A 15,116-nucleotide genomic window follows, 5' to 3' on the forward strand; every position below is an offset into this window, starting at 1 on the left:
AAAAAAAAAAACCCTATTATTTAGTTGGTGGGTAAAAAATAATAAAGTATTTATATAACATAATTTAATTTAAAAAATAAATATTAAAATTTAAATAAAATAAATCAAATTTTACTATTTAAATGATGATAATAGTGTAGTTTACCTATTGATTTTAATATATAATAACTCTAAAAAATCAAGGAAAATTACTTGACCTTCGAAATTTTCTTTCATTTTCTAAGATTTGTATTTTTCAGGGTTTGTAAGATTATCTATAAGGTGGATTTTGCTAAATCACCACAATTACTTCAAAATTTAGTGGTATAGATTTTACCCCATCGTCATTTTACCGTTTTGAATTTTATACTCAATATGCTAAAGGTATATGATAGGATTGGGCAATGGGGCCGCCCCGCTTCCACTCCGCCCCCATTTAATGGGACGGAGCCCACCCTCCATCAGATGCAGGGGGCTGGTGGCCTTGCCCGTATCTGACGAACTGGGTGGAGGCGAGATAGGGGTGACCCCTGCCCTACCCTATATATATATATATATATATATATATTTATATATATAATTATATATATGAGTATATATATAAAAAAATAACTCAAACGTCGTTTCATGCCTGGGTTTTTTTTTTTTAAATATACAAATAACAAAACAAAGCCGTTTCATCAATAGAAAAACGGCGTCGTTTCATTTTTTGTTTAGATCCCCCTCCCCCAAGATCACCCTACCCAGAATCTCTCTCTCTCTCGGTCGCTTACATTCTGCAATGTGTGTGCATCTCCGTCATCGTTGTCGCAGCCTTCCATGACTCTGTCTTCATCTCCGTCATCGAATGTAAAAAACCCTAAATCTACTTTTAATTTTTTGTGATATTTATTTTATGAAATGGAGATTGGAAGAAGGATGAGGTTTAATCGGAGATGAATGATGGAATTTTGTGAATTGTGTGCTGTGGAGACTTGATTGTGCATGTGGTTTGAATGATTGATGAACAATGTGTACTGTGTAGTCGTGTGTGAATATGTCCGTGACTGATGACTCCGTAATTTATTTTTTCATTTATTTCGAAATACCCTAAAATAATTTTGAGGTTTCAATCTTTGAAACCTCTAAATTAATTTAGAGGTTTCAAAGATAGAAACTCTTAAATTAATTTAGGGTTTCGGATTAGGATTCATAATAAATCCAAAATGAAAAATAGTCCCCTTTTTTAAAAAAAAAATATATATATATTTTTATAGCATATGCCTTCTACTTGTAACTATGCATGCAATTTAGAGAAAAATGAAGGGGTTTTGGCAATTTGCATTCATTAATGACAAGTTGAGAATCACTGCTTCCACAAAAAAATCTATAATTCTTCAATTGATGGTAAGATGGAATCGAATCAGAACCCACACCCACCCAATGAATCATGTAATTTTTTTACCATCAGAATATATATCATTTTTTTTAAGAATATAATATTGCATGAAATCCTTTCTTGACATGATGATGATCAGTTTATTTGGTTGCAATTATTCGATTCTTCTTGCATTCAGCCCATCAACCTCTATAACTTGCTAACTAAGATTATGTATATATATGATTATTTTTTTACATCAAAATTAATTAATAATGTTTAATTTGTTTTTCTTTTTGTATTTTTAAGTTAATTATAGAAAGACATCGAACCATTTTAGTTGAGTGTTTTTTTTATATATTTTCACATTCTTATATGTTTATGTAAAAAAAATTTACAACTTTTATAACTCGTACGTGGCTAGCTAGGCCATTTTAATTAGGTATTTCGTTTTTTTTTATATTTGATGTTTTTAATTTGGGTATTTCATTATTTTTTTTTTATGTTTGATGTTTGATCATTGATGTTTGATCTTCTAACTTCTAATATATATGTTAATGCTTGGATATTAATTATTTGATATGTTGTTATGTTTGCTATAATTTAGATTTATTATTTGCTTGAGTTTATGGATATGCCAACGGATTCTAGTGCGAGCTCTCATTTCCATGCTCAGAGTACCCCTACACCTACATTTACTCCTATTCCTACTCCTACCTCTAATCCTACTCCTACTCCTACTCATACCCATACCCCTACCCCTACCCCTGGCCCAACACCTACCCCTATGGCACCTTGCCATGCCCCCAACCTCTTCAAGAAACTTGCTTCTATAGTTTGGTCTCATTTCACTAAATTAAAGGGTGCTGACCCCAATAACCCACAAGCCAAATGTAACTATTGTGAAAAAATCTATGGATGTTATTAGAAGAAATATGATACCTCACAATTAAAGGTGCATTTAGAATAACAATATAAAAAAAATCCAATATTATGATCATTACAAGAGAAGAGCCAATCTAAACTAGAAATTGGACCTCAAAAAATGACATATGAGACTAGTAGGGGTGCAACTTTGAGGGTGTATACTAAGTATGATCCCGATGAGTGTAGAAGACACATAACTCGTATGGTCATAATGGACGAGCTACATTTTCAAGTTGTTGATGAGAAAGGGTTCCAAGCATTTGCTCGCTACTTGGATCAAAAGTTTAATATTCCTTCTCGACACACCGTGGCAAATGATGTAAAAAAGTATTTTTGGTCTAAAAAAAAGAAGTTGAGGGGTGAATTAGCCAGTTAATTTGTTTATCTTACCACTGATATTTTGACATCAATCCAAGATTGTAATTATATGTCTTTAACTGTGCATTTTGTTGATTGTAATTGGACATTGCATAAGAAAATTATAAAATTTTATAAAATCACCGATCATAAGGGTGAGACAATTAGGAAGGCCTTGGAGGCCGCAATAAAGGAGTGAAGGTTGACCCAAGTTCTTACAGTCACAGTTGATAATGTCTCGTCTAATGATGTCACATTGGGACATCTGAAGACCTATCTTAGAGAGGCAAATAAGACAATCTTGAGTGGTGAGTGTCTGCATATGAAATGTGCGACACATATTTTGAATCTTATTGTTACTGATGGTTTGAAGGATCCTCACGACTCGATTGCTCGAGTCAGGACTGCTGTGAGATGGGTGAGATATTCTCATTTGAAGTTGGAGAAATTCAAAGTTGCTTCGAGGTCTACAGACCTAACATCCAAGAAGGGCCTTTGTAATATGCCTACACGATGGAACTCAACATTTTTTATGTTGGAGGCGGCCCAAGAATATAAGCTGGCATTTGGATTATTGGGTGATGAAGACATCCAATATGTTAAATATTTTGATAATCAATGGGGATTGGGGAAACCTGTAGATGATGATTGAGAGATTGTATCTATTTTTATAGAGTTTTTTAGGTTTTATGAGGTCATCACGACGATTTCTGGAACTTTGTACCCTACATCCCATCAATTTTGTCAGCAAATATGTAGGGTAAAAAAAGAATTAGATGACATGATCGCGGGTGGTCACATTAGGCTGCGGGAGATAATATTGGTTATGAGGTCAAAGTACGACAAATATTGGAGAGATTTTACTAAGGCTAATATTTTGTTATATGTAGCTATCGTCCTTGACCCCAGGTTTAAGGTGGATGGCATGGTATTTGGATTGGGCCTTGTGTTCGGGCAAACATAGGTGAAACTTATTGCAATAAGGGTTCAAGAAACCCTTAGTAGATTATTTGATGAGTTTACCGTCCTGCGAGGTGGTAATATTGCGGCACCTACACCTACCCCCATTGGTTCAAGAAGTCGATAGTGAGAAAAGACGTAGATTGGACTGGTGTGAGAGGTTTGAGTAGACTCCTTCATCCAGAATTCTGTAGAGGCTCAATCAGAGATAGACAGATACTGAGCAGCGGAGCTTATATCATTTTCACAATTCAATATATTAAGTTAGTGGAATGTGAATGTGGTGAAGTATCTCATCTTTGTAAAGATAGCCTGCAATCTTTTGGCCATTCCTGTTAACACCATAGTCTTAGAGACGAATTTTAGCACCGGAGGGCGTATATTGGATTTATTTCGGAGTTCATTAGCTCCAACCATTGTGGAGGCTTTGATTTGCAGACAGAATTGGATCAAGGGAACTCCAATTTATGTTTCGGATGTTCTTGAGTATGAGGAGGCCAACGTCGAGGAGGAGGGTGGTGATCAGCCTGGATCTAATATTTATTTATTTATTTTCATTTAATTGGTATTCATTAATTCCATTTCAAATTTTATTGTTATAGTGATACATGAGACAGTGTCTATAACTACCTTCGATATAGTATGACTTTGTATTGGACCCACCATTGCCATGGTTTACACAATTTATCCTTTATTTGCTTTTTGCATTTATAATTTTATATCATATTTTAGTATTTAATTATTTTCCTTGTATGTTTTTTAGCTTTTATATTCTCAATATACATATGCCGAATCCTAATGACCAATATATGCTCATCTTCATCTCAAATAACAATTGCCCAATCTCAATCTCATATTGCTTAGTACTTTTAATATTTTGTATTTTAATTTTTTTAATTTTTGTTTCATTTTATAACTTTATAATTCTAATTTGTTTTATTTTTAACTTATTAATATTTCAGGTTTTATAACTTATTAACTTTTATGATCTTGATTTTTAGTCTCACAGCAGTTGACACAACTCACCACTCAGTGAACTCACTGCCACAACGCCATTCCAAATTAATCGAATTGAAAAGTTATGAGTTATAATTGTTAATTTACAATTAAGTGTAATGTTGCTACAATAGTTAATAGTACTACAATTTGTAATATTTAATATTTTTAGAGGATTTTGTAATATTGTAATAGTTTATTAGTTATCTTAGAGTCTTAATTTGTATAATTGTAAATTGTAATTTGTAATAACTTAATGCCTTAGTGATAATTATTACTTAATTAGTTAATACTTAAAATTTAGTATATAGTTAATAGTTATATATATATATTTTCAACTTTCAAATATATTTATTTTTTTTAGTTAAATTTTGGGCCCAAAGTGGCCCAAAAATACATTCTGGGCCATTTAGGGCTCAAAAAACTGCGCTGAGCCAAAGATCCAATAGGGGGTGGACGGATGGGGGTTCACCCCTACACCCCAGCGAGCGGATGGGGTACCCCGCCCTCACAAGGGCGGGCTATGGGAATAATTTCACACCCCCGCCTATGCAGGGGTGGGGGTAGGGGCAGGTAGTACTCCTAATATACGATAGATACTCAAATGACAAATATTTGATTTTTTTTTTTCTGATACATTTGGAGAGAACTCCAGACTTACATGAAAGTTGGGATTAGAGGTGAAAACGACTCATTCGGCTCGATTTTTGGGCAAACTCAACGTCAACCGATGGGGAGGAGAAACACCGACTGTCTCAACGCTAGCAATTCTCTAGCAGTTCACAGTCGATTCAACGGCGAGTTTCGTCTGAGAGAGTAGAGAGAGGATGAGAATTGAAAAGTGAATTAGAGAATAAGAATGGAGGAAAAAGACGACATTATTTCAAAACGACGAGCGTCGTGCTACTTATTTTTTTTTTTAATACGTTATAACTAAAACGACACCGTTTGATTTAATACCAAACAATGTCGTTTTAATATAATTACAGGCTTAAAACGAAATCGTTCCACTTAACTTAGATAGAACGACATCGTTTTGAGTACATAATATATAAAAAATATATAATTTATTTGATCGGTCGGTTCAGCAGTTTGATCCAGGTTCGAACCGATGCCAAACTGGCCGATATTAGTTTTCTGTATTTGCTACCGCACGTTGATTGGTTCTCCACCAATTTTGACTAGTTTCATGCTTCAGCAACCGATCTCATCAGTTTTCGGCCGGTTTGAGTAGTTCCCGTACAGCCCTAGTTGGGATTATGCCATTAAGCCACCTTTCGCGACAAATATTTGAACTTTGAAGAAAGAGTAAAGGCGTAAATATGTGGCCTGCTTAATGGTATAGGCGTAAATATGTGTTGAAGAAAGGGGCTAATAGCCGTGTCCGTTGGTTATATATTGATCAACAGGCCAGATCCTGTGATCATTGAGTTAGGGTTTTACCCTGACAGAGGATAAGCCATAGCCGCAGGGCCAGATCTGAGTTCGGCTTAGGTTTTCTTAGTTTACATATGGCGTAAGAAGCTCATTTTGCACTTCCCCTATGATAATTCCACTGGGTTCTGTTTTCATCATTTATGGATCGACGGAGTATCAATTCCAGGAAAGTATATTTCAACATGGGACTTGAGTTTGGCTCTTTGGCTAACAAATACCGTGCCATAGAGATGAATATAGTCCCCATAATAAATTTTCAACCTATCACCCTTATTCGTCACGACTCTATTAAAGATGGCGGATTTCTTGGATCTGGCTGATACATCTTTTCCTGGGTTTTGATCTTCTTATTCCAGAATGATATATTTTTCAATTGCTAATTTACTCCTATAATTTTTGTATGAGTAGTAATTCAGGCAGCCTCTTTGCCAGATCTAATGGCAAAGAAGGTGTTAAACTGCTCGTAGATCAATGTCTTTTGCTCTTCAGACTTGCTGAGATGTCTTTGAAGCTGGTCTAGTAAGCTCAAGTACATTCTTTTGTTTGTTTTTTCTTCCCTAGTCTTTCAGTGGAACCACGAAAATGCTACTGTCGTTGATAGGAGAGTCCTTGGTGTTCATAAATGATTGGGTAATTCTATGCATCAGCTTACACACTTCACACACCATGCATTTAAATTTTTTTTTTTTTTTTTAAAACCTCAATACACTAAGCGTGTTGAGTTTGTGATGAATAGTAAGTTGATGCAAATATTTTTCCTAAATGATTTATGTATGAAGATTTAAGCTTAATGCAAGAAAGCCTACCAACTGTATGATAAAATTACAACCTCTGCCAATTGTTTTGATAAATGTAATGATATCCGTTTTAAGTTGTTTTGTCCATAGGAAATAATCTTCTCATCGGATGCTGCCGTGTGCCGAAGTTGTTTGTCCTCCCCATGTAGTGTGTTGATTATGCGAGTGACAGCATCCCGTTGATGTTTCAATACAGGGCCACACCACATCCCGCGTTTGGTTTGGCACTGATGACTTCGGACTGCAGTGTTTTCTATTGTGTAATGCCGGAACAAGTTTGCCACGACTTGATTAAGCTGAATATCCGCTCCGATCAATGAGAAATTTAGTTACAAATAAACTATAGTTTCAAATGGTTTAGAAAAGTACCATCTCGTAGCTAGGAAGTGAAATCTAATGTTCCATTTCCCCAACTCAATTTTGGACAAGGAATCATTAAGCCTTCAGATTTTGCTCTACTTAGAAATCATTTGGTTGAATGAACAAGATATTAAGGGATACACCATACAGTTCAAAACTCTTCAAGCGCTGCAATTATGAATATTCTTCAATGTACAGAAAGTTAGGGTGAAGAAATTCCAATGATGTTATCTACTAATATCTGGGACTATAATGTGCAATGTAGACGCCTGAAAGCTGTTCGTGTATTTAAGGGGTCCGAGTATTTGACTATACAACTTGTCATTTTCCAGCTCTTCTAACCAGTATTGATCATTACTGCAATACAATGCCATCTTTGCCAAATGATGAGCCACTTCGTTACCTTCACGATGACTAAACCCAAGCTTCCACTAGCCACAAGATTTCAGACACTGCTGCAGGTCTTCAACTATCTGACCATGCCAGGAATCATTTTCTCCATCTCTCTTCAATGAACTATACTTGAATGACCACAAGACTTGCCAAAAATGAGCAATATCCTCCTATTGTATTTCAAATGAAGTCTCTTTTACATGTGAAACTGAATTATCACCAAGGCATGAATACTTTGATCTACATTAACATGTTCAACAAAGTACCTAGGAAATTCTTTCGATATTAAATGCTTGTGGCATGATTGACATAATTTTTTCAATTTTGAAGGTCTGAAGTTCAAAGTCCCCATCCAAATGTATCAAAAAAAGAAATTCTTTCTTCATAGTACCAAAACTATCTCTAATCCATACGCACTTTCACTGTCATTGATCGCAAAACACCAATTGCCCTCCCTTCTCGCACAATCCCTGTTCACCAACGGAATTAACTACCTTCCCGTAACCATACCTCAGAGGCACTCTTCCCATCACCTTATGGAACTCCCTTATGCACTCTCCCCTCCTCTTCCTGTGCGCTCCTCTCCTACTGCTCAGCCCCACCTCCTTCACTCCCTCTTCCATCGATCCCCGGCGTTCATCACCGCCGTCATTGCGTGGATCCCCGTAATCTCTCGCCTTCTCAGCCCTTACCAGTATGGGCCCTGCATTCGTCTCTTCAGCCACCACAAAGTTCATTAGGATGTCCTCGCAGTTGCGCATTCGATCCACGATCCTCCTCGCCTCCACCATTGTCGCCCCACCTCCACAGCTATACTTGAACAGATACTCGGTTTTCAAGATCATGAACTTGGTCAGCATGATGGAGTACTTGTCTGGGTGTACCGTGTAAATCCATTCCTTCCTCGACAGATCTAGGTCGTGCGATCTTACGAAGAATCCGATCAGACGGTCCCGATTTGATCCCCAGATTTTGAACGCGAAACCGAACGATCGGTGGTCGACCTCCACGTCGTCGTCACAGATCAGAACGGCTTGGGTCCCGATAGAGAAGGGGCGGGAGAGGAACCGAGCGTTGAGGCTATTCGATGGTTGGCGGACCAGGGAGATCGGTGCCGCGCCGAGGGAGGAGACCGAGAGATTTTGGGCCAATCGGTCTATGGTTTGGACTGGGGTGGAGGGGTTTCCCCAGAGGACGAGCACGGAGGATACCAGAGGGGACCCGGCGTACGCGGTAGCCAGTGACAAAAGGAGAGGGATGCGGGACTCGGAGTAGCCGTTGATGAGGACCGTTACCTGGTCTGAACGGAGCGTCCGTGGGTCCCGCTGGGCCGTGGGATCGCATGGGTCAGCGGGTAGTGTGCGCAACGCATTTACGGAGAAAAAGAAGTGGAGGAGGAACATGAGGGTTCTTACTACCTGATTCATCACCATCGGAGCAACATCGATCAGCATCATTTATAGACTGCATCTAGGCGAGTGGCAATTTAGATATAAATGGAAGATTGGACTGCATATATTTTGGGTGGCAGTCTTGTTATTTACCCAGAAATGTGGGGTTGGTATCACAATTGGTATTTGTTCCGTAACGTTATCGGATAGATGGATGCGAGGAATCGGTGAGGGTCTGTTTTGTGAGAAGTGAGTGAGAGCTTACGAGCTGTAATGGCGATCATGTGTATGGCCCCCGGGAAACTCAACTTTTTAGGGGTTTTTCCATCTTCATCGTCAAGGATGAGGAGTTTCTTATTGAAGCCAGCCCATTGCGCCCCACTCCAGCCAGTCCAACCACAGGTATAACTCAATTTAGTGCTTGAGTAAGAAATTAGCGCATGGACCTTATTGGAAGTTTAACTGACCACCCACTTTTTCAAGGTCGCACGGGCCTGAGCATTCCGCACTATGTAATTATTTTCGATGTGATTATTTACGAATTCCGAAACTGGAGTAGATGAATTATATGTATTGCAAATGCGGATGAGAAACTGTGACTCCAAGCTTTTAGACTTTTCATTCTCCACTTATGTTATATATATCCATGCCAATCATTCACTAAGAGGTTCTCCTCGTACTTGATTTTCTGGACATGAGGTTGATTAGATATCAAACTTTATATCCAGCCTGAGTCCGTTGTTTAAGTAATCTTATTGATTATTCCCTTTCGTCTTTCTTTTCTAACCCAATAGCTTCTGCCAGCAGTTGCTTAATTTTATCCCAAGGCATCCTTAATTCTTATACCTTGTGGAATTCCTCTCATGGCATCAAGCCAAGATCATGGCACATTGGCACCGGCTCTAAGTCACTTTTTAATGTCTTGTTTCTAATTTCTAAGTTGGGGTGGTTGTCGGGTGCCACTCTTTGTAAGTTTTGATATTATTAATATAAATCATCCCCATTTGCAACTTATCAAGCGATCTATATCATCGCCATTTGCTTAAAAAAAAGAGACTTTGTAGAATTCCAAAAAGGCATAAGAGACCAACTTTCAATTTTCATTACATATACGGAACTCATAGGACCCCAGATGGGCTTCTTTGGTCGACGGGAAGCCTCTAGCCACAGGCTTGGAATCAGGCGCATGTATTTTAACTGCAACATCCGCTTGTCTTTAGGTATTTCAATGCTCCTTTAAAAGCCCAAATGCTTCTAGTCAAGCTATCTTCTCGGTCCAGGCCTTAATTTTTACTTTCTAAAGGTTCGTTTTGACTGTTTTAGAATTTCACTGGTACTACTATTCCAGCGACTACAATTTAGCTGCCAATTGTTCCACCGCTAATTGAGACAAGATTTTGGGATGAATTTTTTTTTTTATAAATCTAAGATTTCATGCCTTTGCGTGGCTTTCATGTCTATTATTTTGGTGCTATTGTGAATTGTGCCATCATCATTGCTGACAAATTCCCCGGTATTCCTCATCATCAAAACCATTAATGTAGTGTTCACAAACGTGATCTTGTCTTTCTTTCTGCTTGATGCCTTCTAAGTTTTTAACTTTAAATTTGGGCTAAGCTTGGTGACCCACGAGATGCTCCATAAGTGGAACAGTTCTGTGGAGACTAGAGGAATTCTAGAAGAACTGATTTAAACATTGATTAAGATCAACGTTTTTCCTTCATTATTTTACAGAAAATTTGACATGCCACAGAAAGCTGCGACATGAGTAATATCTTAGTTTGTGTTCACTTGCTCGAAATTCTTACTCTAGTCCAGTTGTTTTAAGATTGATGCAGGAATCATCTGTGAACTTTGTAATGGTAAAGGATGGTTGCTTTGTGATTTTTGCAAGGGGCAAAAAATCAATGTGAAATCTGAAAAAAACCGGATCTACCGTCGATGTCCATCTTGCAGAGCTGTAAGTAGTCCACTAGTGCTCTCTCGGCTGATGAATAATACTTGAATGACCTAGTTGATGCATAATGCTATTATGATTTGATGAAAATATATACTCTAATATATACTCTAGCATGGTGGAGAATGATGCATTGAAACATGGAAGTTCCAAAATATTTCAAGTCCTAGTAGACATGACGTATCATTGGCATGAAGATGAGATAATGCAATGGTGGACCTTTTTCCTCATTTTTTTGCTTGAAATTTGGCTGCAGATTGGATACACCTTGTGCTCAAAGTGCAAAGTTTTCAAATGTGTTACCTTTCCAAATTATAGTGATGATGCAGACCTATCCTCTTGAGCTTCTAAACTCCTCTGGTTTGCTAGGATGATCCTATGGTTCAGAGGTTCTACACTGTTGGTGTTGGGTTTAATTGTTTGAACAACTTACTTTCTGTTTCTCCTCTCTGCGATCTTCCCACTCAAGAAGGTTATCCTTTGCTTTCATTCGTGTCACTAATTGGCAAAGCAAATGAAAAGGAATTGTTGAGTTTAAGCCTTCGTTTCTTTTTATTGATGTGCTTCGAGTTAACTGTCACTGAAAAGTTGTGGTTGTCATTCTTGATACAGATTGTAGCATTAATTTTAATTGTGGAAATATCTTTTAACAGCATGGGCTGAGTCCAGGAGGGCCACGCCCTCTACCTCCCCCTTCTTCTGAGGTAAAGTAGCTCCTTTGAGACGGGCCGGTGTATTGACTGTTTAGTGGTAGTTTGTTTTAGCTATAGAGAGCTTTTTAGAATCGTGTGGTTGATATTCTTTTACTATTTTTCAATGGATTTCATACCATTTATTTGTTTGTACAAGTTAATGGCTTTTGAAAGTACTCACCCATATAGAGTTGCACACGAGTGAATAACAAAGATAATAGTCCAACAAATATATCAGTGAATACAGTGAATAAAAAACTCTTTGTGCTTGCTTTTCCCTTTTCAATTCTCTGTCTCCTGTCAGCAACAATGCTACTGGCCCCATTGAGCAAGATTTCTGCACGATATTGATGGCTGCCCTTCATCGAGTCTGTCCATTGAATATCTATCTTGTATTGGGGATGCAAATCCATGTTTATGAACCAAACTGCGAGTTTATCCCTTATAATATTTTCATTTTTATGTTCTTTTCCGTCTGAATTGGGTGTCTAATTGATGCACACTTACGTTCGTAATTGTATCCATTCTCTTATATTTGTTCTATCTTTAAGCCCCATGATGGGCTTCTTGCCTAATTTTACAATTTCTTTCTATTCCTTGTACGTGTCCCAACATCCTTAGTTTTCGGGAATTCTTTTGGGGAATCTTCTTAACTTCACTTTTTCTTTGTTGACGTTCATTTAGTTGATCACACTCACATGGACGTATTAGATATACCCTGTTGTTCTATTTATTGATAGACTTTGAATCCTTATCATTCATCAATGACTTGTTAATGTTCATAGCTAACTACTAAGTGCTTTCTGAGTCGTCTACTAAAAAGAAAAAGGTCAGTCGGCAGGCAGCCTTTTTCAACCTTTTGTCTGTCATCTTCTGCACGAAACATTGGTATGTATGTATATGTGAGTTTCGTTGACTGGGAAAAAAGAAAAATTTCACATTGATCCGAAATGCTAGTGTCTTTATTTTGCTTTTCGGACAAATGATTTAATCAATTTATGACACTTAAATGATTCGGAATCTTTGCTAAGATTGCAGTTTCAGCTTAAACTCTGCTTTTGCCGGTTTAAGAGGGCGAGGTCACCGGTTCAATCTAAAGTATCATAAGTTATGACAAACTCGGTTTTGAAACTGGCAAGATTTTTTGGGAATTTTTTAATGGCTGTATTTTTAATTTTTTGTTTTAATGAACAGAGTTTTCAGTCAGGTCATGAAGCAAAACAGTTTATGCACTTTATTGTGTTGCCATTAGATACTTCCATAGAAATCATAGATTCGGTCTCGTTTAAGAAGACGAGGTAAACAATATTATTGAGCAGGCCTTCTGTTAAGTTGACTATTAATTACGAGGTGCTCAGAAGAAAAGGAAAAAAAAGAAACTATATATGTACTAATCCGGTTGTTTTGTTAGTGGTGATTAGTATAAAGAATTAAGAAATATGCATCTTGCCCCTCGTTTCTCCTTTCTTTGATTTCTTACTCATGTGTGCTGTTCAAGGGCACATATCCATATACTCTTGACTGTCGCATTATTACGCCGGATATCAAGTCTTTTTTTTAGAGAAGGAAAATATTTTAGTCATGAAGTGATTACACAAAAATAAATTTACAAACTGATATAGTTTGATGTAATACGTAAGATTGTAAAGTTATTTTTATTATAAAGTAAATCTAATAAATTTTATAAAGTCACATCAGTTTATGAATTTATTTTGTATAATCTTTTTATGTCTGTAGCAGTTTTCTTTTGAGAACCCTGACTTATTGTAATGCCAAACCTAACCATTCACATTAGATGATAATTAATGTTTGCACTGAGAGAGCATTCATAATCGCTTTCCTAAAATACAATTTTTTATAAAATATAAAGAAAGTTACTCAAAAGTTCATTCTAATAGATTTTGTATTTCATCTTTATTATACACTTTGCTACAATAATCCAGCTAGATGTAGAAGATATTGTTCACAACTTTAAAATGTTTTAAATTAATTTCTCTCATTTGAGTTTCTTTTTCCATTATTCGAAAGTCATATTTTCATTTCAAGCTTTCTCTCATTTTTTTTTTCTCGACAAGTAAAACATTTATAGATAAACCAAACGGATACAAAATAAGAGAGTCCCCTACAATCTTCCTGAATCCAACACACATTACAACACAAAAGTTAAAAAATAAAAAGGGTGATCGGAACAAAAAAATTGACTCCCACCCAATTTTCACGATGGGAGACCGCTTGGTGACGGTTTTTAAATAGTCTGAGAAACAGACTATAAAACTACAGCTATAAGCTGCAGTACAAAGGAATGTGCTGCAACGTGTTGGTTTGAACTGGCTGGAAGGAACTGTCACATCTACTTTCTATTTCATTTGATGGCATAATACTTTAACATTTCATGGCATCACTGTAAAAAAAAATAAAAATAAAATCATGCACCTTTGAGTGTAGCTACATTATATGACTAACGTCTTTTTCTTATTCCGATGAGAGGGTGGATATGGTAGAATGGTTGTTTTGCGATTGTCTTTCGGATTGTTTTCATAATATACTTTGAGAATATTCTCATAAATATAATCTCTTTTTTCTATCAATTTATATTTTAGTTTAGCTTATAAATTTGGATTAATTTAAAATAAAACATAATTATATGATATTGTATATAGAGAGATATTACAAATATCAAAATATATGAGGATGTTATTGATAGTTATAAAAAATATTTGAAATAAATAAAAAGTATTAAAAAGTATAATATTTAAATGATATAAAAAAAATAGATAAGTTAATGTATGGTATATTGTAAAAATTAATATATAAAATAAAAAAAATAAGTTTTAATAATATATTTTAAAAGATAGAATGAAAAAACTATAGATAATGCTTCCATTTTACAAATGGATTAAATATCAGATATCATGTGGCGTGTTTTCTTGGATCTCAAAAAGTGGCCTTTAATTTGACTAATCTGATATAGCATCATCTGCTTGAGATTATGTTTGTAATTAAATAATTACCGTCCTCTCCAATTTATAACAGATGTGTAATTATTAAGAGGAGTAAAGTATAATCGTGAAGTGTATAAATATTATACAGTTATTTTAAAAAATAATGAAGTTTACTATTAAAAAATTTAATTTTTTTATATGTGAATCTCATATATATTTATTTTTTTTTAAAATGATTATACGGCGCTTACAAACTCACAATTACAATTATCATTTATCTATTAAGAGTTACCACTTTAATACACACCTGCATATACATATTTCTGACTGTTACATTAAACGGCTAGGATACTCCCTCTTTCTCGAAACCCAGCTGCCATTGTTTATTACACATGCAAGAGTTTCACTGTGAAGAACATATGAAATTAAGTTTAGTGATGAGACTAGTTGGGATTATGCCATACTTGCAATCTGGGACAAAGTTTTGATCTTGTTGCGATTTTCTAACTTCAGTTTCTATTTGTTTCTTCACACAATTACATGGGTAAGTAATTTTGAAAGAAAAAAAAAA

General features: G+C 36.0%; 2 protein-coding genes and 1 non-coding gene across 4 annotated transcripts; 2 read left to right on the plus strand and 1 right to left on the minus strand.

Annotated features, from left to right (window-relative positions):
- Positions 1–6,007: 6,007 nt before the first annotated feature.
- On the minus strand, positions 6,008–9,046 carry LOC109009154 (glycosyltransferase family protein 64 C3). Its single transcript, XM_018989539.2, has one exon. It carries the CDS (start codon positions 9,018–9,020, stop codon positions 7,989–7,991), a length of 1,032 nt encoding a protein of 343 aa, XP_018845084.1. The 5' UTR covers positions 9,021–9,046; the 3' UTR covers positions 6,008–7,988.
- On the plus strand, positions 6,428–6,549 carry LOC118349329. Its single transcript, XR_004802302.1, has one exon. It is a non-coding gene; the product is annotated as a small nucleolar RNA snoR77 (small nucleolar RNA).
- A 137-nt stretch (positions 9,047–9,183) lies between the features above and the next one.
- LOC109009156 lies at positions 9,184–11,635 on the plus strand. 2 transcript variants are annotated; one of them, XM_018989540.2, is made up of 3 exons: positions 9,184–9,356; positions 10,783–10,914; positions 11,168–11,635. In XM_018989540.2, the coding sequence occupies exons 1-3, from the start codon at positions 9,228–9,230 to the stop codon at positions 11,252–11,254; spliced, it is 348 nt and encodes a 115-aa protein (XP_018845085.1). In that variant the 5' UTR covers positions 9,184–9,227; the 3' UTR covers positions 11,255–11,635. The 2 variants fall into 2 exon arrangements, with proteins under 2 accessions (XP_018845085.1, XP_035549107.1); XM_035693214.1 differs by having other exon boundaries at positions 9,210–9,356; positions 10,849–10,914.
- The last annotated feature ends 3,481 nt before the right edge of the window (positions 11,636–15,116 follow it).

This window comes from Juglans regia, chromosome 8 (genome assembly GCF_001411555.2).
Source record: "Juglans regia cultivar Chandler chromosome 8, Walnut 2.0, whole genome shotgun sequence".
In the NCBI taxonomy this organism is placed as follows: domain Eukaryota; kingdom Viridiplantae; phylum Streptophyta; class Magnoliopsida; order Fagales; family Juglandaceae; genus Juglans; species Juglans regia.